Source organism: Sinohyriopsis cumingii, chromosome 8, assembly GCF_028554795.1.
Source record: "Sinohyriopsis cumingii isolate HCF-2022 chromosome 8, ASM2855479v2, whole genome shotgun sequence".
In the NCBI taxonomy this organism is placed as follows: Eukaryota; Metazoa; Mollusca; class Bivalvia; order Unionida; family Unionidae; genus Sinohyriopsis; species Sinohyriopsis cumingii.
This window is the reverse complement of record NC_142968.1, coordinates 122,414,916-122,436,205: the sequence shown is the minus strand read 5'-3', so window position 1 is coordinate 122,436,205 and position 21,290 is coordinate 122,414,916. Positions and strand designations below refer to the sequence as shown.

Below are 21,290 nucleotides of genomic sequence, written 5' to 3'. Positions count from 1 at the left end.
TTTGTGTTGGTGCTCAAATGTTGTATTTTTTATGTTAGTTTTGTCATATCTGTGTTCAAAAGTATACAGCTCTATTGCTGGCAATATCTATACTACTGACATAACATACTTGTCAAGTTTGATATTTACTGTGATATTTCTTATGGAGTGCATTATTGTGATTTGGTGCCATTTTCAGAACACGACAAGAACATAAAGAAATGCAGCTTTATGTAAGAGACAGAAAATTTAACACACAAAGAACAAGCTCTATTATCTTCTTTATTAATGGTATCATTCATTTAGATAAAAGCTATATTTTTTTATGTACAGATTTAACAGTTATTCAACACAATATATTCCAATTTTATTCAGTAACACACTGAGGTCCAAGTCTTCAACTGTATCATATACAACTTTTGTTATGTTTTCTCTAAAACCTCCAGACAAATAGAAAATGTTACATTGCTGGATACATTCACAAACTGTTAACTACAATATTTTTTATACTATGCACTGTAAGATAACATGAATCAGCAAATGTTACATCTGAGGTGACAATAAAAAACGTCTGTACATCAAGGGGAAGTAGAATGCCAAGAATAATTTGAAGATCTGTATATAATACAGATATCACATAAAAACTTATCTTACCGAATAACTCTCTAAAATACTTTATGTGTGCAGAATCAGGCTCAGAGTGAAAGGCCACATGTATAAAATGTTCCTTCATGTCTTTACGTGTGCCAAATCAGGCTCAGAGTGAAAGGCCACGTGTATAAACTGTTCCTTCATGTCTTTACATGTGCCAAATCAGGCTCAGAGTGAAAGGCCACATGTATAAAATGTTCCTTCATGTCTTTACGTGTGCCAAATCAGGCTCAGAGTGAAAGGCCACGTGTATAAAATGTTCCTTCATGTCTTTACGTGTGCCAAATCAGGCTCAGAGTGAAAGGCCACATGTATAAAATGTTCCTTCATGTCTTTACATGTGCCAAATCAGGCTCAGAGTGAAAGGCCATGTGTATAAAATGTTCCTTCCATGTCTCAACATTTAAATGACTCTTCACTAATGAACTGCCTATGGATAAATTGTTTTAAGATGCCTCGTGAACTAAGCTCAAACTTCTATGTTTGCTGACATTTTTTCAAATACTTTCCCCCACATTTAGTATGTATATTATCATTCAGATCCTTAATTATAAAGTATATATGCCTGAATCCATTTTGAAACTCAAAATACACAAGATATGAAATTATATCACATTCATTTCTTGTGTGTATGTGTGTGAGAGAAAGAGAGAGAGAGAATACATCCTGATATAGCCTCAATGAAAGCATGAAACTTTGCTTTTATGGACAGAAATGACTTTCTGTCTGACATTTATTTAAAACAGACATCAGGGTATATTACCCTAAAGTAAAAATTTATATTCCACTTTAGTAAAAATTTGGTTGTTTGCATGCACTGTACATGATGGATACACATGAGCTTATTCTTCCACACCAAGTAAGCAACATGCATGTAACCCAATGCCTTATTCTTCCACACCAAGCAAGCATCATGCATGTAACCCAATGTCTTATTCTTCCACACCAAGCAAGCAACATGCATGTAACCCAACGCGTTATTCTTCCACACCAAGCAAGCATCATGCATGTAACCCAATGTCTTATTCTTCCACACCAAGCAAGCATCATGCATGTAACCCAATGCCTTATTCTTCCACACCAAGCATGCATCATGCATGTAACCCAATGCCTTATTCTTCCACACCAAGCAAGCATCATGCATGTAACCCAATGCCTTATTCTTCCACACCAAGCAAGCATCGTGCATGTAACCCAATGCCTTATTCTTCCACACCAAGCAAGCATCATGCATGTAACCCAATGCCTTATTCTTCCACACCAAGCAAGCATCGTGCATGTAACCCAATGCCTTATTCTTGCACACCAAGCAAGCATCATGTATGTAACCCAATGCCTATTTTGTGAGTGGATCAGGTTCTCATAAGTATTCCACCAAAAGCTCAACTGGACAAGTCATTCTTGTCAGGCATGCATGGAATGTAGTAGTCAAGATTAAAGGATTAAATGTTGCACAGCTTAAATGTGCATGTGAGAAAAGTAGCCATTGTGATGGAACCTCCTATAGTATAAATAATGTATGAAAGGTTAATATCAAGTTTATCAAGGACATGATCATACTGAGATACATATCTGCAAAGGAAACAAAGCTTTAAGCTGGTCCTAATACTTTAGTCATTTAAGCAAAATTATCATGTCCCTATTTTCCTGCTAGAGGTGTAAATTACAGAGCATTTAGCTTCAACTGAAACCTGGGCTGGGTTGAAAAAACAAACATAAGGCCCATGTCAGCCTCAATGACTACTCACCTTTTTGAAATTGATCTATTAACCAAATGTATTAGCAGTTAGCAAAGTAATTTTAGTAATGAATGCAATATATATGCAACCATATCATCTGTACAAAACTGAAAGGACTTTATTCTAAAATGCCCCCCCATCAAGTTTTTGAAAGAAAAAATTATTTAAATTTGTGTGTATTTGTAGAAAAGTGCCAATATATGGCAGGAGACTCGCACTGTTATACATGTGCAAACTTTAAAAACCTTGATGCAAAATCCTCTCTTAAATTATGACAAATTTTATAATTTAGAAGTTGTTTCAAGGTCTTTATGTTTTTAGAAACTGAGACCATACTTCATGGAAAACTGGCAGTATTTGTGATATTAGATCTTGAATCCTAAATACCTCCTGTAAACTAAGGTTGCAACTGGTTAAATGACCTTTCAGAAGTGGCTGAAAATAACAGCAACTGTTGATGGATGATTGACTAATGCTAAATAACTGGATGAATGCAGAGCCACATCATAAGCCCATTAGGCCTTAATGGCCAGGTAAGCTAAAAAAAATAATTATATAAAAGTAAAAATATAAAAAAGATCGTACTGCTGGCATTCTAGTGTAAAAATGGTTTCAGAAAAACAGGTAATGTGACTCTTTCCAGAAGACATTTGTGACTTATGCAAGAATATTTTTAAAATAACGAAAATGTGACAGCTACAACTATAGATATGCTCAAGAAGATATTGTAAAATGGGACACAAACCCAGCTCCTAGTTTCCAATATAATGCTGGATAACTGAGAAGTCACAAAGCAAAATCTTAACGAGACAGAAGAATCATGTACAAGTTTACATAAAAGTTATTATGTAACTGCAAATAAATTTTTATATCAGGGGAACCAATTTTCAAGGATTTTGTAGCTACAACCACAAATCTGATGACCGTATGAAAAATCAGGACCGTGGTCAATAAATTACATGTTGTGAATTAGACTATGGTATCAGTGATAATGCCTTTTTCAGATAAAATCACAATATCAGCAACAAAAGTAAATTAATTCAATGTTTAATAGAAAGCAAAACAATATATAGAAAAAACATTTTCCTATGCTAATAGTTGAACCCACAAGTTAAAATATATCACTGATGCACCACAATATGCACTAGTTATAGAGGAAATACAATTATCTTTTTATTATATAATAAACTTGTTCCCAACTCAAAGCTTAATAGATTCGAATCTCTCTCCAGCACCTGCCTTTTTTTAAAAAGTTCATCTTACCAGTAATTTGAATTAAATTCAGCGGCTAACTAAAACAGTGATTTAAAAGAGCAATAGGTATACAATAACCTAAATCTGCTCCAATAAATTAAATTTTTTGGGACATTCTACAAACTGTCTTATCCTCTCTAACTACAAAGTGAGTCAAATTAATTGCTGCAGCATACCATGTGTTTCAGTCTTAATGCTTCTGACATGGTAGTACAGAGGACGTAATTTCAAAGATGAGAATGGTGGCAAGTCAGTTATCTTTGGCAACAATAATTTCCATGTCTGGATGGCAAAGCTGTTTCTATTTACTGCTCTTTATCTTGATGCAAGACCTTCTGGAGGCACATTGCATGAAATTATGGAAAATCTAATAATGAAAAAAGGTAACAAAAATATTCCTAGAATAAATCTCTATAACACACAACTAAGTGTATAATAAAAAAACAATTATTCAAAAGCCAAGTCAATTAAAATATCTTGGAAAAACTATAATATTTTGTAACAATCAACTAAAATCAAATATGGGGATGAATTCATTCTTTATTAAGGGTATACAGTCTGGTGGTTTTCCAGAATAACCATTTCCATCAGTATTTAAATTCAAAACAAGGATCATTCTTTGTTGTGTCTTTAAATTGTGGTTTTGAGTAACTGTGAAATCTACAAAAATTTGTAACCCACTAAGAATAGGTGCTGCAATATGACAGCAAGGCAAAACAATTTGCTCCATTATGTGGGCAGTACTATCACAGAGATTAAAAATTAAACCATGAAGCTAGAGATAAATAGGGCTGCTCCAGTGAAATATACTTGGGACTCAGGAAAGGAACATTTTATGTGAAGTAGTCACCCAAAGATGCAATTCAAAATTTTGTATCCTTTAAATATAAACTGATTCTTTAATCATAGTAACCTGGCATACATTTTTTTTTAAAAGTGCCATCACTGGGTATTATGTATGTTGAATAGACTTTTGAATTTTTAAATGGAAAAATGCAAGCTAAATTTTCAATACATACAACAGATCATAAATATCTTATTACACACAAAATAATTCATTCATCATCCACTGCCCAAAATAATATTAATCAACAGAGTCAGTAATGATGACTACTATACAATTAAAGATGTAAAAGTTAAATCTAAAATAAATGTTTATATAAATAGTGTGCATATAAAAATTTTCAATTAGATATAAATGATCGGTTCAAGAATCTTGATACAAAATTAGACAAGATTTCAATATTATGAAAAGGCATCCATCAGTAGTAAAGGTTTGATGTGTGTCATAATGACAACAAATAAATTAATTTTATACATGATAGAGATGTGCATGTCTGTAGAAGTATCTCTTTTTGCGACCAATAATTATTTCCCTTCCTTAGTCTTTCCATCTACATGTTGTGAAAATGAAGGAATAAAACTAATTCCAGAAAAGGTAGAGAGAAAAAATAGGGGTATTTGATCAAGACAAATTGTGTGAAATTTATGTAAATTACTGAAATATAAAATCTTTTACTCAGCTTGTAACTTAAACAAAAGCATGCTCTTATAAGCAGACCTGTTAACCCTAACAAGACCTTTTTAGTAAGACAGTGAATATGTTCAGCAAGGTGTACCAAAATATCTACTGCTATTGTCAACTTGGAAAGAATACATTTTTAAAGTTCATAAAGGTAATCAGAGACTACTATGGCAAAGACAAACATTATGTTCTGCTAAAACTTTGGGAAGTACAGTGTATACTCATCACCTACAGTTGTTTGAGAAACTGGAGTTCTAAACCCATGGAGCTTCAAGGATTCCTGCTCAATCTCTCAACCTGACACAATCTTTGAGGTGTTTTTCAATTTCATCTGGTGATGGAAATCATTCCTTCAGCCAAGACATACTCAAATCAAAATGATATGTCCAATAAATGTATTTGTTGCCTTCCTTTATTTTTCTCTAATAATCTAAAAATTGTTTATACTTCTGTGCTGACAGTTGAAAAATTTTATGAGGCTTATCGTCTAGTTCACCTTCAATATTTTTGTTTGTTGGATGCCACTTCTAGAAAATGTTATAAACAACAGCCTGATTATGCAGTTATTTAGCATGAAAAATATAGTTTCTGTAAATATTGTTTGGTTGAGTAAAACTGAAGCTCCATTGAATCTAATATGAAACCTGAATCCAGATCAAACACAGACAAGCCGGCCTGGATTTGACTCCACAAGCCTGTAATTTAAGGGACATTTAGGTAAATTCAATTGTATGGATTGGCAGGTATGTATTAGCTATCACTTCAATCCAGGTTTCCAATATCTTCCTCAGGGCCTGAAAATAGCAGTGGTCCAAGGTCAAGATCCTGCAATTTTTACCATCTGACCTCCTAGCTCAATGAAAAGTCATTTGAACCTCCCCCTCCTTAAGAAAATGAAGATTCAAAGTATTCATATATATAGTCTCAAAGTTGTTACTTCAATAAGTGTAAAATGTTGACACAGATGTCTGCAAAGGTCCAATCCAATCAATGTTAGCTCAGTGAAAAGTCATTTGAACCTCCCCCTCCTTAAGAAAATGAAGATTCAAAGTATTCATATATATAGTCTCAAAGTTGTTACTTCAATAAGTGTAAAATGTTGACACAGATGTCTGCAAAGGTCCAATCCAATCAATGTTACTCAAAGTGTACCAATGTTTTGCTGTGTACAGTACATTGTGTACGAACATAGAATAAGTATTTGCTATTCTTTCCTCTAGATTTTAGTACCAATTCATTAGCATATCAAAACTGCAAGACATACAGTTTAATTCTCATTCAAAGAGATTATGTCCTGTTACTTGGAAAGAGAACATTCTAATGTTTCACATGAAGGCTTATTCAGCAACACTTGTAATACCTGATGGATAAGATTGTGAATATTGTGTGACTGATATGTAAATGATATGGCTGAATTAGCCACTAACAAGAACATTGAAGCAAGAACCAACTTTTGCACATGATTCTGTTCCAAAATACATGACTAGCAATAATGATGAGTCATGAATTTATGCAACTTTTGCATCCACTGGCAAATCCCAAAAGCATTGCCCCCCCCCCGAGAGGAAAATGGCCCTCCAACAAATGGAACAAGTCAAGCAAGGATGTAAAGTATGGCAAACATTAAAAAAAAATGTGTGGGTTAATATGATGGGATGACAGAAAATCTATTGTGTTTGACCTGTTTGAAGTTTCCTGATTTGATGATGGATCAAGTGACCTTAATTTTGGTACATAGAACTTAAAGGCTGACCTAATTCATGCTTTTGCATGTAATAAAGAACACAGGGAATTGTGCTTTTGTAGGAGTCTGACATTTCTTGGGTCCAACTTGTACCTGTCACCCACAAAGGCACCTAATACTCACAGATACTACTTTCAAACTCATTTCGTAATCATCCATCTTTCCTTTACGAAAAAGTAATGAGAGAGAATTATTTTGACAAAATATAGGCCTCACAACATGAGCAATTTTTATATGTGAATATTTTTATAAGAAAGTTGTGACAGTAAGGTCATTTTCAGAAAATGTATGAAAAAATAAGGAGTCTGAAAAAGAGTTAGAAAAGTATGACAAACATGCACTGCTGGAAAGACTGCTTCTGGTGCACAAATTCTAGTGCATTAGATACACCAATAGTCACCATTTACCATACATGTTAAAACCACACACATGCACATAACCACTGCATGTTTAAATCACACACACACACACACAACTGAGATAAAGGCAAGCCATTATTTTGAGGCTGTCTAGAGAAGAAATAATTAAATTAACAAAATAGTAAACCTGATTTAAGAGAAAAGGGGTTATCTGAAAAGGGTCCCACACTACTGGGAAAATGAGAGAGCATGTACATAAGCCAGGGTAATTCCCAGTATGTGGCTTCTCATTCATGCATAATCAAACCAGCAAAAAGGGCATAACACATAATCAACTTGCAAGTAGGCCAAGCAAAGTGTGCAAGCACATACCCTTAATGTCCATGTGTCAGGAGATTTGTGCCCCATCTAAATCCTGCAACTACCTCACCTAAACAAAAAACAAAATAAATTTTGTACTACCTCAACCAATCAGAAACCAAAACAATCATCTGAGCACAGTGCATGCTTACAATCTGGGAAAAGTTACTATTATTTTCAAAATCTTCATTTCTCTAATACCATTTTGGTCTGCAACATAAGGGTAAACAAAATATTAAATATATCAAACTGGATGATTTAGGTGGATTTTGGTTGTTGCTAGGGTTACCCAGATACAAAATGTAGCAAATCTGAACAATCTAGGTGGAGTTTAGTGGTCGCATAATTTTTCTAACTAGTCATCAGCTACAATGAAAACAATTACCTAATTAGTCCTGATTTTGTCAATTAATGCAACTTTAAGAGAAAGGCTTATTATCTTGATATAGATATTTTAAAAAAAACCTTACTATCAGGCTGAGGTATTGAATGAAACGTACATGCTTTTTTTCGGTACTGCTAAATTCTGTAAAAACAAGCTGATAAGAAACTGCTTTTATAGCACACAAATGAAACAGTAGGTAAAATGAAAATGCAGTTCTATGTGCATTTTTAAGGTTTCAATTCTCACAGCTTTTAAGCTTAAAATGTGACATGTATCAAAGGTCTCACTGCTTTTCAGGCTAGACATTTGATTTCATGTATCCCAGTTTTCATTCCTTTTAGGCTTAAAATGTGATATCAAGGGCCAAAATTCGCACTGCTTTATGGCTTAAGGTTCTCACAGCTTTTCAGGCTTGAAGCTTGATATCATGTATCCAAGTTCTCATTCCTTTTAAGCTCAAAATGTGATATCAATTGTCAGCGTTCTCACAGCTTTTCAGGCTTAAAATGTGATATCAAGTGTCAGCGTTCTCACAGCTTTTCAGGCTCAAAATGTGATATCAAGTGTCAGCATTCTCACAGCTTTTCAGGCTTAAAATGTGATATCAAGTGTCAGCGTTCTCACAGCTTTTCAGGCTTGAAGTGTGATATCATGTATCCAAGTTCTCATTCCTTTTAGACTCAAAATATGATATCAATTGTCAGCGTTCTTACAGCTTTTCAGGCTTAAAATGTGATATCAAGTGTCAGTGTTCTCACAGCTTTTCAGGCTTAAAATGTAAAAGCATTTATCCAAGTTCTCAATGCTTCAATAAAAATTTGGTTCCAAAACATGCTGCATTTAAGAGATCTTTGGAAATGATATTTATATATATATATGTATATAAAATATTTATAAAACAACATATACATCATTCATGAAAAATATGCACATTTACACGTACAAAAAGGCATGTTTTACCAATTAACTGTAATTATCATACAACATTAATTACAATGATACTTGTAATTGATATCTGAACTCTTATATGCATGTAAATCAACATCTAAACTGTACAGATATGGACTTTTACTACTTGTTCTTGAAAATTAATATGCCTAAAAATTAAACCACTAAAAATGTGAAAAATATACTAGCACAAACTGTATACACACATGACATAATATCAGGAAATAATCAATTCCTTGACAACATTTGTTTTTTATCACTGCTGAATAAAATCATAGATGGTTACATGACATACATGTACAACATGATTTCAGACTACCCTCCCTCAACAGAGCTTATGGCTGTCTCATTTTTGTTACAAAAAAAGGTGCTAGATTTATCCAATCAAGGTGTTTTGTTTTCTCTTTGTTTAAAATTTTAAATTATAACAGATCATCTTTTATGATACTGAAATAAAGCTGGTACTGTACATAAAACAACCTGGATTACGTATTCTTTAAAGCCATCTACAATTTTAGCTTTGTGGAACTGAAACAACAACAGAGCCCATTTTTTCTATCCATTTATATATAGTTTTAAAAAACTACATCCAACAATCTGAATCTAGAACAGGTTAAAGCCGATTACCAAAATTATACAATTTCTTGTCAATTTTGAGAATATATAATACTCTTGAAACATTAGAATTTTAATGAGATATAAATCTACTTAAAAATCATGGCTATAAAGTAATACAAGCAAAGTAGAAAATTAAAACTTTCTTGCTAGTGATATTTTGTATTCAAATAAGAAATATGCTGGTGGATACTGAAAAGAGCCTGATTTGTGCTAGCTGAAAATACTAAATTCATTTGCTGGTACTGAATAAAAGTTAATTTAGAGTCCTGAAAAAATGATCAAACTTGTACATCATTTATTTACACTCCAAGATGTTCTAGTTCTTTGGGAAAAAAAAGTTGCAGCAATCCTCAAATCTGATTAAATCCTTAAGTGAATACAGTAGGGCTCTTTTCTGAGGAATGTAAGAAAGGAGCTTTTGTTCTTTTACAGGACGGTTACAAAATATTCTGGACAAAAGTATCACGACAAATGAAAAAGCAATAACAGAAAAATCGATAATTTTCACTCACAATTCTACCTACAAGGAAAGAATTTTCATGAATGGAGAAAATAATATAGTAACTTTTGTAGAATAAAAAGCAAATTATATTAATCTTACAAGTATAGGAATTAAAGTAGTTTCCACTCTGTGTAAATGATAAATGCTGCATACTTGTCCACCGCCTACAAATGATAAATTACACAGATAATGTAATGAAAACAGTGACATTAAAGATGGCAGAGAAGACCAATTACTCCTCATACCAATTTATCACTCGAATATTTTTAATATATCTATAAAAGAAATCAATCTTTAGCGCAACACAAAAGCTCTTTCTTTGCACAGATGAAGAATGCATGCATGCCCCTATGCAAAATAGTTCAATGATTCTAGGCTCAATACTAGTAGTACTGTATTTTCCAGCCTAAAGGTTGATACTTTCTGACTTGGAAGTCTGGACTTTGTCTTATGCTCTGAATCAATTTTGTATTTGGATTCTATCAATGAAATTGCTTCAAGTAACAGTAATAATTTCATTATGATATATATAATCTCTCTTTCTTTGAAACTTTTTCAATTTCTCGTTAATTTTCTTTACAGTTTTCATTTCCTCATTTCCCTATTGGTAACCTCAATAATTTGATCTCATCTGCTGAATCTTGACCTCAAAAAGGTGTCAATTGGAATAACCTGGCCAAAAGCTCTAGACATAGTAAATAACACTGAACAGCGATGTACTTCTACTGAGAGTGAATATCATTGTTTAAATTAACTGTTTATTTTGAGGTGTCAATTGATAATGGAATATATTAGTATCCTTGTATATGAGGAAGATTACAACTGTCACATAACTTAACATTACAGATAACAATGGTCTCACAACACCCTCCAAAATGAAACGAGACAAAATGCATGTTAGCATTAGTGACTGCAGTTCCCAAATATTCTGGAACAGCATACAGTGATGCCATTAACATTCATGAAACTAGAAGTTACTAGCAAAAATGATGAAGCCAAGGTTTTGATATGGCTTCATTTTATACACCAAAAGTGACTTAAATATGGATGAGGGATGAATAATTTACAAAATTATCAAATTCAATCTATCCTACACATCAACATACAGGCTGGAAAATATGGTAGTCCCTTAGCTTGAGGCAAGTAAATTTCCTGTTGTATTACAAACTTTCATAATGTCAGCTGTATGATGGCTGGTAAAGTTTCAGCTACTGCCAATCTGCAATTTGTAGGAAGGACTAGTGATGACTGAGTAGGACTATCAAATTTTTGAATCTACTAGTCCTTTTGGCAGCAAATAAAGATGATATCACCCAATAGAATTTATGTTAAATTGCTGGCCTGATGATATCACCCAAAAGAACTGCTGTTTTTGTCTAGGTGCATTTAATTACTGAATGGAGAAGTTCCAAGTAAGTACAAAAACTATTTCAATAAGTAAAAAATATTAGTGAACCTGTACTTAGATTTCCAAGACATTGCCTATTTCACACTGAAGAATTTTTCATGTAAAGATTATCAATGCCACTCCCCACTCTCACACCCCTTCAACACAGCCACAAATCTCACATTCAGCTGACGTGAAGTGGTTTCTTTTCTTCTATATCTTGTTTTACACATATAATGTACCATCCGTAAGCAATCACCTCTCTCAACTATACTGTTCCTGCCTTTGGTGTTTGGTAAAGAATTCTAAAATGGTGTATCTCAGTTTGACATTTTATGATGTACAACTCATCAGAAAGTTGCCTATTTGCAGCAGTTTCCTCATATTATGATAGGATTTCTACACCAGAATCTCAGTCATTTTTAGTTGTCTCTTTGAGGTACTTAGGATCTTTACTGGTCTGTTTCAACTCAGACGGCATAGTGACTGTGTGACTAGAGTCTGGCATTGACAATATCAAGTTCAGGTGACACAACATAATACTGACCCTTTTTCACTGACGCCTACATAGTATCGACTCAGATACAACCAAATACACAGTGAAATCTTCAGTATTTACAGGTGGAGTCTGGGCTGAACTACACTGTACTTCTGGGTAACTGACAACTAATTTATGATCCATGATGTTTCTACCTTCAGCAAGTCTTTGAAGAACACCGAAGTAATCAATAAATAGGCCAGGTAAAATGTGCTCTGCAAGGAGAGTTGAGTAAAAGTTACAACTGAAGGGAGAAGTACAGTTCACTGAACTACACTCTACTGCACCATCCACCAGCATGAGTGAAATATGGTCAATACACTTTGTGCATACTGTAAGAACATAGTTTTGTTCATCTAGTAAAAGAGGTTAATTTAAAGACATGTCTGCTGCCAATCAGCATTTAAATTACATATCTTAAAATCTGAATTAAAAATGAATGGAGGCTTTTCCACTTTGTCCCGTTTTGTTAGTCATCAACTTCAGTACAGTTTAGTGGTAAATATTTGCTACCTTTGTACTCAAGATAACTCTGTTTACAGAAGAAAACAAAACCCAAGTCAGAAGTGTTGAATTTTTAGGACTAATGCATAAAGCTTCTTATATAATACACAAAACTTATGATTTCATCTATCTGACTGCTGAATTTGGTCCCAAGAACCACTTTCACCAAGCACACAGACTTGTATTCCAGATGTTATAAACAAAAAGAAAAATGCTGAACTAATTTGAGGCATGTGATGATCCATCAAGCATTGCCCTTTAGTCTGTATCTTCATCCTCATCTTCATCTTCTTCCTCACTCTCTTCTTCAGAGTTTGATTCCTCCTCTTCCTCCTCCATACTATCCTCCTCATCACTATCATTTTCCAGCGTTTCCTCATCGTTATCTGAATAACTGTTCTCAGTCTTGATATGGAATTCCTCCTTTTGTTTATTTTCCACCTCAATTCGTTTTCTTCTCTCTTTATTTTGTTCCTCTGTGTCCTCATCTACTTCATTTGGCTGTTCTTCCTCTTGGTTTTGTATCTCCTCCCTATCCTCTTCTTCATGGTTGTTATTTTCTTGATCATTTGTTTCCTCAGTCAAAGAATGATTTTCTTCATTCTGTGTCTGCACACTGTTTTCTCCTGGCTCCTCAACAGGATCTTCAACCAATGGAATGTGTTCCATGGGTGGCATTCTTGCAGATCGACGCATGAAAGACCGTTTTGCTGTCCGCCTCAAAAACTGCTGTTCATCTAATGCATCTTCCAATGCCAAAATCCTTTGTTTGAGAGACTCTATCATCTTTCCCTGATCTCTCTTATCCTTCTCCAGGGCTTTAATTCGGGATTTAGCATTACTGGTATCTCTTTTGGCTTGTGTAACCTCCATTCCCATTTTCTGTATTTTAGATTTATTGGTTCTTAAAAGTTTATTTTTGGATTTCACCTGTTCCTTTAGAGCAAGTATTTCCTTCTTAAAAGTTTTGTTACAAGTGTCACATTGGTATGACCTTGCCCTCTTTTTACCAGAGTGTACATTTTTATGCTTCCTAAGAGAACAAGCCAATGTGAATGCTTTTCCACAATCTTCACATTTGTACGGTTTTTCTCCACTGTGAATACGGAGATGTCCCTTTAAAGTGGAGGACTCCGTGAATGTTTTGTCACAAATTTCACATTTATATGGTCTCTCTCCTGTGTGTTTTCTCTTATGTTTCTTTAAATGATCCGACTTTGTGAATGTTTTCTCACACTCATCACACTTAAAAGGTCGTTCTCCTCGGTGTAGCCTGATGTGCGCTTTCAGATTTCCCATCTCTGCAAACGGTCGGCCGCACTCCTCACATTTAAATGGCTTTTCTCCACTGTGAGTTCTTTCATGTTTCTTGAGATCTCCCGCCTGTATGAAATTTTTATTACAGACTTTACAGAGGTATGGTCGCTCACCAGTATGAATGCGGAGATGGACTTTCAATGCATCAGTTTTTATAAATGCCTTACCACAGATCTCACATCTATAAGGCCGCTCTCCAGTGTGGGACCTCTTGTGCCGCTTTAGATGGCTGCTCTGAAGAAAAGCTTTTCCACACTCGTCACATTTATACCGCCGGTCTCCTGTAGTACCAGGTTCTCGCTTTCGGGGGGTAACCTTCACAGGTGGAGGAGGTGGTGGGTTGTATGAAGGAGCTGAGGTTGTTGGGATAGTCCTACTCAGTTCTTCATTCTGATTTTGGTACATCAATCTTTGGCTTGGAGCTGGCAGGAAATCCTCAGGTGAAAGAAAAAATCCAAGCTGAAAAAAAGTAATCAAGTGTACTGTACTTGTTTTTATAAACAAGAGTCTCTGAAAAAAAACTGCCACTCTACTGGGGGAAAACAATATCCAGGAATTCAAGATCCATTAGACTGCCAAGTGTTGAAACAATCTGATATTCTTCAGTGATAACAAGAGTTTTAAATTATCTGCCGTGCTGCATTTACTGGATGTCAGAGTGGCACCATTGAAAACCCCATGTCATAATGATCATGCCACCAAGAGGGTTAGTCATTTTCATTAAGGCTCAATCTGCACCAAAAAAAATCTCTTCTCATAAAAACCCATGTCAAATTGACTTTCCATTTATAAGGAGTAGCAAGATTTTCATGATGGCCACATATCTGATGTTGGATCATTGCCATTTCAATTTAGGATCAACAAAACAATGTACCAACCCTTTAGTGAAGACCCCATTCTGATATGACCATTCTTTCAGGTGAAGTAGTGATAACAAGATTTTCAAGCTGGCTACCGTGGCAGCTATATTTCACATCAGATCAGCACCAATGACATTTGGGACTAACTAGACAACATAAAAAATCTTTTGTCGATGTGTTTATACGAATTTCCAATCAGAAACAGTAGTGATAACAAAATGTCCAAGACGGCCATGGTGGCAACCATATTGGACCTTTAATCAGTGCCATATCATTATGACCAACTCAACATAATAGGAAGTCTTTTTCTGAAAAGTACATGTCAATATAATGTTCTGTTCATCAGGAGTAGCCACAACACAATTTTCAAAAATGGCTGCTGTTGTGGCCATATTGGCCATTTGATTGGTGCCATTTTCATTCAAGACCAAGCAGACATAAGAAGTCTTTTAGCAAAACATCATGCTGATATGACCATCAATGTAGGTGGAGTAGTGATACAAGTACTTTCAAGGTGCTGCATTGGACATCAGATTGGCACCATTTTCATTTAGGACAAAATAGACATATGAAATCTTTACGTCAAAACTCCATGGTGATGTGATGATCCATTCGGAAGGAGTAGCAATGACAAGATTTTCAAGATGTTCAATCAGCACCATTGTCACTCAAGACCAACTAGACCATGGGATGAAAATATGTGTCAAGTTTCATGGCAATCCTTCTAGTAGTTTTGGAGTAGTAGTGAGAAGAAAAAAAACACTTGTGGAAATGGTTGGATAGACAACAAATGGTTAACAGATGACAGAAAATGGATGACAGACAAAAGAGCATCCCATATACTGTACTGATCAATGACCAGTATAGGTAAAAATGGTTAACAGTTGGAGTCAAGACTCAAACATTAACAGTGTTATTCAGAGATGTATCAGAATGTTCAGTCCAAAACATGTCCCATGATGATATAAATGATGCATTAATTCAAACATTAACAACGTTACGCAGAAATGTGTCAGATTGTTCAGTCCAAAATATGTCCCATAATGATGTAACTGCTATGTCAGATTCATACATTAACAGGATTATGCAGAAATATATCAAAATGTTCAGTCCAAAACATGCCCCATGATGATGAAACTGATGCATTATAAATTAGGAAGAAAACAAAGTCCTCCCTTTGATTTTCACTTTTAGTGTCATAAAGCAGTCTCTAAAATGTAATTTTATGCCTTTGCAGCACTAACAAGTGGACAAGAAATGATGTTAATCTCACAATGTAAATCTGGAATTGCACTGTCAGGGGAATTCTCTAACCAAGTTAAAATACCTGTGAAGACGATGACTGATGAGGTCCCTGATGAGCAGCCTGTGGTACATGATGATGGTGACTGACAGAGGGCTGGCTCATGGGAGGTCCTGGATGGGGACATGATGGGGGATGTAGGGAAGGCAGGTGTGGGTGATTTGGTTGTCCATGGGAGTGGCTGTCTCTGAAAAAGACATGAACATAAATTAAATAATTCACTGATAGCAAAAGCCAAAAATGCATTCTTGAACCTTGACTTTAATTTCCAGCGGAATATAAAGGATGTACAGCTATACTTGAGACCAGACCACAGCTTTTTTTATGAAATACAGGAAATGAGATTGTGAGAATATCTTTTTCATAGATTCAATAATAAGACTTAAAGATTTCTTATAACACCAGTTTTGCAGCAATATCACATTGCCATATGGATTAAAATCTTCAACAGCTCACACTTTTTTTGGTACTTTTCTCCCCAAATTTGCATTTAATTGGATACTTTTTGTTCATTGTCAATATCAAATGGGATAATTACAGTCTACGTCTGGCACTTGCACACACATAAGTGTGGGAGGGGGTGGGAATGGAGAGAAGTAGACAGATTTTCGTACATTTCGGGTTGGTTATGGTTGGGGAGGGTAAAATATCTTCTTTAATATACAGGTTTTGCAAGTGTATCAGTCAGATTCTACCCTAGTATATACATTAAAATATGGATAAAACAATGCTACAGTAAGCAAGAGGTCAATTCGATGAGTAATTAAGAATATATTTTACAGCTGTGAACAAATCTGTAAACTTCTGTCTGATATTCATTTTGTTCCAACAATTATCTTACCTCAGAAAGGATAACAACAGTTTATTTCCACATTGTCTTTAATTCAAGTACTGAAGTCATTACAAAAACTACCAATGTCCTTAAAATCTGATGCAATCCTTTTCTTTATTTTCTTAAAGGTCAGCAATGCAGACTCAGCGGTACATCAGCCAGTCTACGTTGTAAGCAAAGACTACATTATTATAGTTGGACATTGTCCTTAGAATAGAACCATTTAAGTCAAGGAGTTTGCTGTTACAATAGAAATTTATTCCATTTTTTTCTGTTCATTTGTGGAAAGCAATAGTCATCAGCCAACATTTTAATTTATGTGGGCATTATTGCACTTTACCTTTCCTATGTCTTTTTGAAAATGACTTAACTGTTGTTGGGAATTCCTCTTTACCCATGTAACTGTATTGTCTTCTCCCAAGCTTGGCTGAGGCAGGGAACTAGTTCCTTGGTACCTGGCAGTGGTAGAGGTTACTTTATACTGTTTACACATGGCCATTTAGCAGTTATTGCAATGTACATCATACATATAAAAGAGGTCAATACCCATTTATTAGTATCAATTAAACATTTATTAAGTCTGAATAGGAGATTCTTAAAGCATAGCAGAAACTCCCATGTCCAATTAGTTGGTTAAAGTGTCAGTCTCCACATATATAATAAAATTCCAGACATTCTTGCACAAGATATTTCTACAAAAATTAATATTGCAGCCAGATATTTGTGAAAGTAAATATACAAACATTTAAAAGAGAAATAATGAGTTACAAGAAAAAAAGAAAACATGTATATACTTCATAAATGTACCAGAAAACTTGTCAATTTTAGTTACAGATTTCTGTTGCTTCAGGTTTTGTGTTATGTTTCACTTGTTTTCTTTTATTTATAACAATGATTTTTTCTTTCAGAAAACAGAGTTTTACTAGACAACAGTATTTTATAGCACAGTACCCTTTTTTCAAAATTAATTAATAAATGACAATCAGGAGATTTACAACCTTGAAGATACATAACAATTATGGGGCATTTTCTAGTCAAGTCTATGGTTGAGTTTTATTTGACCAGGTCTTCAATCGAGTCTTAGATAATTCAATCTAACTTTTTTGTTGCTAGCATCTTTTTATCTTTAATTATTGTTAAGGCTGCATATACTATGTTATGAAGGTTTTATAAGTGCTTTAACACACGGTCATGGAATAGAGTTTGAATGATGGAATGTTTGTGGACAAGACCTGGGGCCATTGTTAAGTTTTAGGATTTTCGTAAGTGTTAAAACTTTAAGGTTTTACAATAAGTAACAGAAAGAAGCAAAACAAACAAGTTTAGTACAAAAAAAAAACAAAAACATTTTCTCTATGTTACAGTGAAAATTTAAGAGGACCTAACAGTATTGTGAATTAAATCACAAATAATCCTAAATATTCTCTCACAAGTCAAGCATAAAGAATGTTCCAAATGAAATCCAATATTGAATGTGCCAATGTACCAATAGTCTTGAATAAGCTGATGTACCAATAGTCTTGAAAGGTTGAAATACCAACAGTCTTGATGTATCACAATGATATAATCCAGAATGTCTTTGAATGAATTCACAATAATCCCAAAGTAGTGTTTGTATTCAAAATGACAATGAGCACTTTTTAATTCCAATAAGTAATTTTTAAATAATGATTCCTTTCAAATTATATCTGAACACAACAGTAAATTATTCCACAGACCGAACTATGATGTATAATTAATTTTGTTCATTTCAGCCTGATATAAGACATAACTACATGACCAGGATGTGGGCCAAAAGTTCACTTCCAGAACAGTCTAAGTAAGTAAACAAGGCCAGACCTTAAATTTTAATATTAGCAAACAACTTGTAAAATATGATAAAAGTCTGGATGATATTCTCAAATCATGAACAAAGGTCAAGCACAGAATACAAATTAAATAAATAGAGAACTATTTTCTGGATATAAGCTTTCACACCTCTCTTTTCTGTGCTTTGTTGCTATATAAGTGTTTAAATAATTCAGAAATAACACTATTGGATGGGATTAATTATGGGCATCTTATATCCAGTGTCCAAGACATTAAGTTAGCACCTGTTATCCTGTTATTGGAACTCATTTGTCAGTCGTAACAGGTAAATATATATATATATATCTGTGTGTGTGTGTGTGATTTGGATTTTTAACATAGCTTTAAAAAAAATCAGTCATATTGCTAAGATTTATGCAGTGTGGTAGTTTATAGTGATGTCTAGCACTGGGGCATCATGCCGCAGACATGTAGCATGATGTCCCACCCAGTCACATTATCCTGACATCAGGCCAGCCAGTCCTAACACTAGCCTCTTAATGCTGAGCACCAAGCAAGGCAGCTATAAGTACCATTTTTGTAAGTCTTTGGTATGAATTGGCCGGGGATCAAACCCATGACCTCCTGCATCCGAGGCAGACGCTCTTACCACTAGGCCACTGGAGCGGTATGTTGAAAGAACCTAGCTGGGAGCTTGGATATACTAGCATATATATTTTACTGAAGTTTCAAATGTGGGTCTAAACTTGATATAATCACAGGAAGATTTCTGAACACCTTCATATAACAGTAAATATTGCAAGATCTTTACAATAACCATTTAACACATGAGGTATTGAGTCTGGTATTGCCCACTGGGCTTGCTAATATAATCTGATGGCAAATTCACACATGTATTGAAACCGTAAAGACATGCTTGAAGCACACAGTAGCTACCATGTCTGTTATGGGTGGCACCATTTACCTTCTTTCTTAGACTTTATATATCCAGGAACACTTCCTAGCTTAAAAAGGGCAAGTCATCTGTACAACCAGCATTGTCTCTTGAATCTCTTCATGATCCTGAGCACTAGGCTCTAATTTAAAACTTAGAAACTGTTCATAGCCTCACGTGTACAGTATATAAAATGACTTCATGTTGCAAGGAAGATAATCTGTGTCAACAGCCTTAGACGGGGTCTGTCCTTACTCACTTGTAGCCCTGCCCCTGTATCTGCAACTTGGGAACCATAGATTCCCACTCAAGAGCAATGCAGTGGCTCTAAGGTTTAGCACTGGATTCATAACCAGAAGGTTGCCACTTTGATTCTCACCATTCGATCAGTCTGGTTCAATAATGAAGTTCTCCTGATTTTCCTAAATTTAAGGTCGTGAATCTCTTTGCTATTTGCAATTCAATTTGGAAGTATTTTTGAATTAAAGCCTTTCTGAACTCATTTAAAGCAAAAAAATACAATATATAAAGTTGTGACTAAAGATAATGAGTATATTAAATGCTTAAAAAAATGCCCAAATGATAACAGATAAACAAATGTTTTGGGCACTTTAATATGGTGATAGAAGCAAACAGGACACTCTATTTAGCCAAATAAACTAGCATGAAACTACTACAAAATTTCAAAAGTTGTCAAGATTTTAGCAAAACTTCTCTGCAAATACATTTATAAACTTTTACATGTTTTTGCAAGAAATATACCCTTAGAGCCCCAAACAAAATTCTTACACATAATATGTAAATAAATTCTGATATTTACCTTTATTGGTATGCCAAGAAAATCAATACATGTATGTACTTTAGTTGGGCTAAACCCACTTAGTTGTTTTGCCCAGAGGTTACAATGCATCTTACTTGTCAATTCCTCCATAGCTTTAATTCTAAGTAAACTCACTGGTATTCATCAAAGACATGTAACATTTCTGGTTTGGTTTTATGGTGTTTTACCTAATGGTTTTAGTTAGTATTTTTTCTATAATGTGGTTATTGGTGTGCATTAGAAATACACAAATAACAACTACTTTGTTTGGTCAAGTTAACTTTTAAATATTTTTCCTAAAAGGTACAAAACAATAAATTTATTCCCAAAAGATTAACATAGCAGAAATCTTTTCATCCATGTGACTATGATACTTAATTGGTATTTTCCAAATTCGTGTTATTAAATTATTATCAATCTAGATAACAAGTGGCATTTATCACTGGCCGAGCTTGAAAAAAGCATGGATACAATGCGAATAACACTGAAAAAATTAATAAAGATTTCTTGGATATCCCCTCACTGTTGCCTTATGACAGTGCATACATCAGAAAATAACCCCCATTTATCGATTACATGCTAGCATATGCATAAGCAGAAGTCTCTATTTTGTTCTGCATCAAAAAGTACTTCCAATGCTCTTTTTCAAAAATGATATTTCATACAAGTACCTGTTGTACAGATTCTTAATTTTTCAGTTTCCCTTTAATTTCTTTACAGTTTTCAAGACTCAAATTTAGCACATTAATGAATGAGCATAAACAGTTGTAAAAAAAAAACTGTCTACATGTACACAAGACATTCATGCAGTCATAAGAAAGCTGTGATTTTGATGCTTTCATTCTTTAGTAAAGACTTACAACAAGCTTTATAATGTACACAGCGTATTTAAGTAAATACTAAAGAAATTTCAGAACCCTTA

General features: G+C 34.3%; 1 protein-coding gene across 2 annotated transcripts in view; it reads right to left on the bottom strand.

Annotated features, from left to right (window-relative positions):
* Nucleotides 1-247: 247 nt before the first annotated feature.
* The window catches only part of LOC149794547 (uncharacterized), a 39,168-nt gene continuing 18,125 nt past the window's right edge, over nt 248-21,290 (bottom strand). The window contains exons 5-7 of one of the 2 annotated variants that reach the window (XM_089968811.1): nt 17,177-17,260; nt 15,998-16,160; nt 248-14,269 (exon numbers count right to left, since the gene is read on the bottom strand). In XM_089968811.1, coding sequence (XP_089824937.1) covers nt 12,752-14,269; nt 15,998-16,160; nt 17,177-17,260 — 1,765 coding nt within the window. In that variant the 3' untranslated portion in view covers nt 248-12,751. The remainder of the gene's footprint in view (nt 14,270-15,997; nt 16,161-17,176; nt 17,261-21,290) is intronic. The other variant, XM_089968812.1, reaches the window with a different exon arrangement.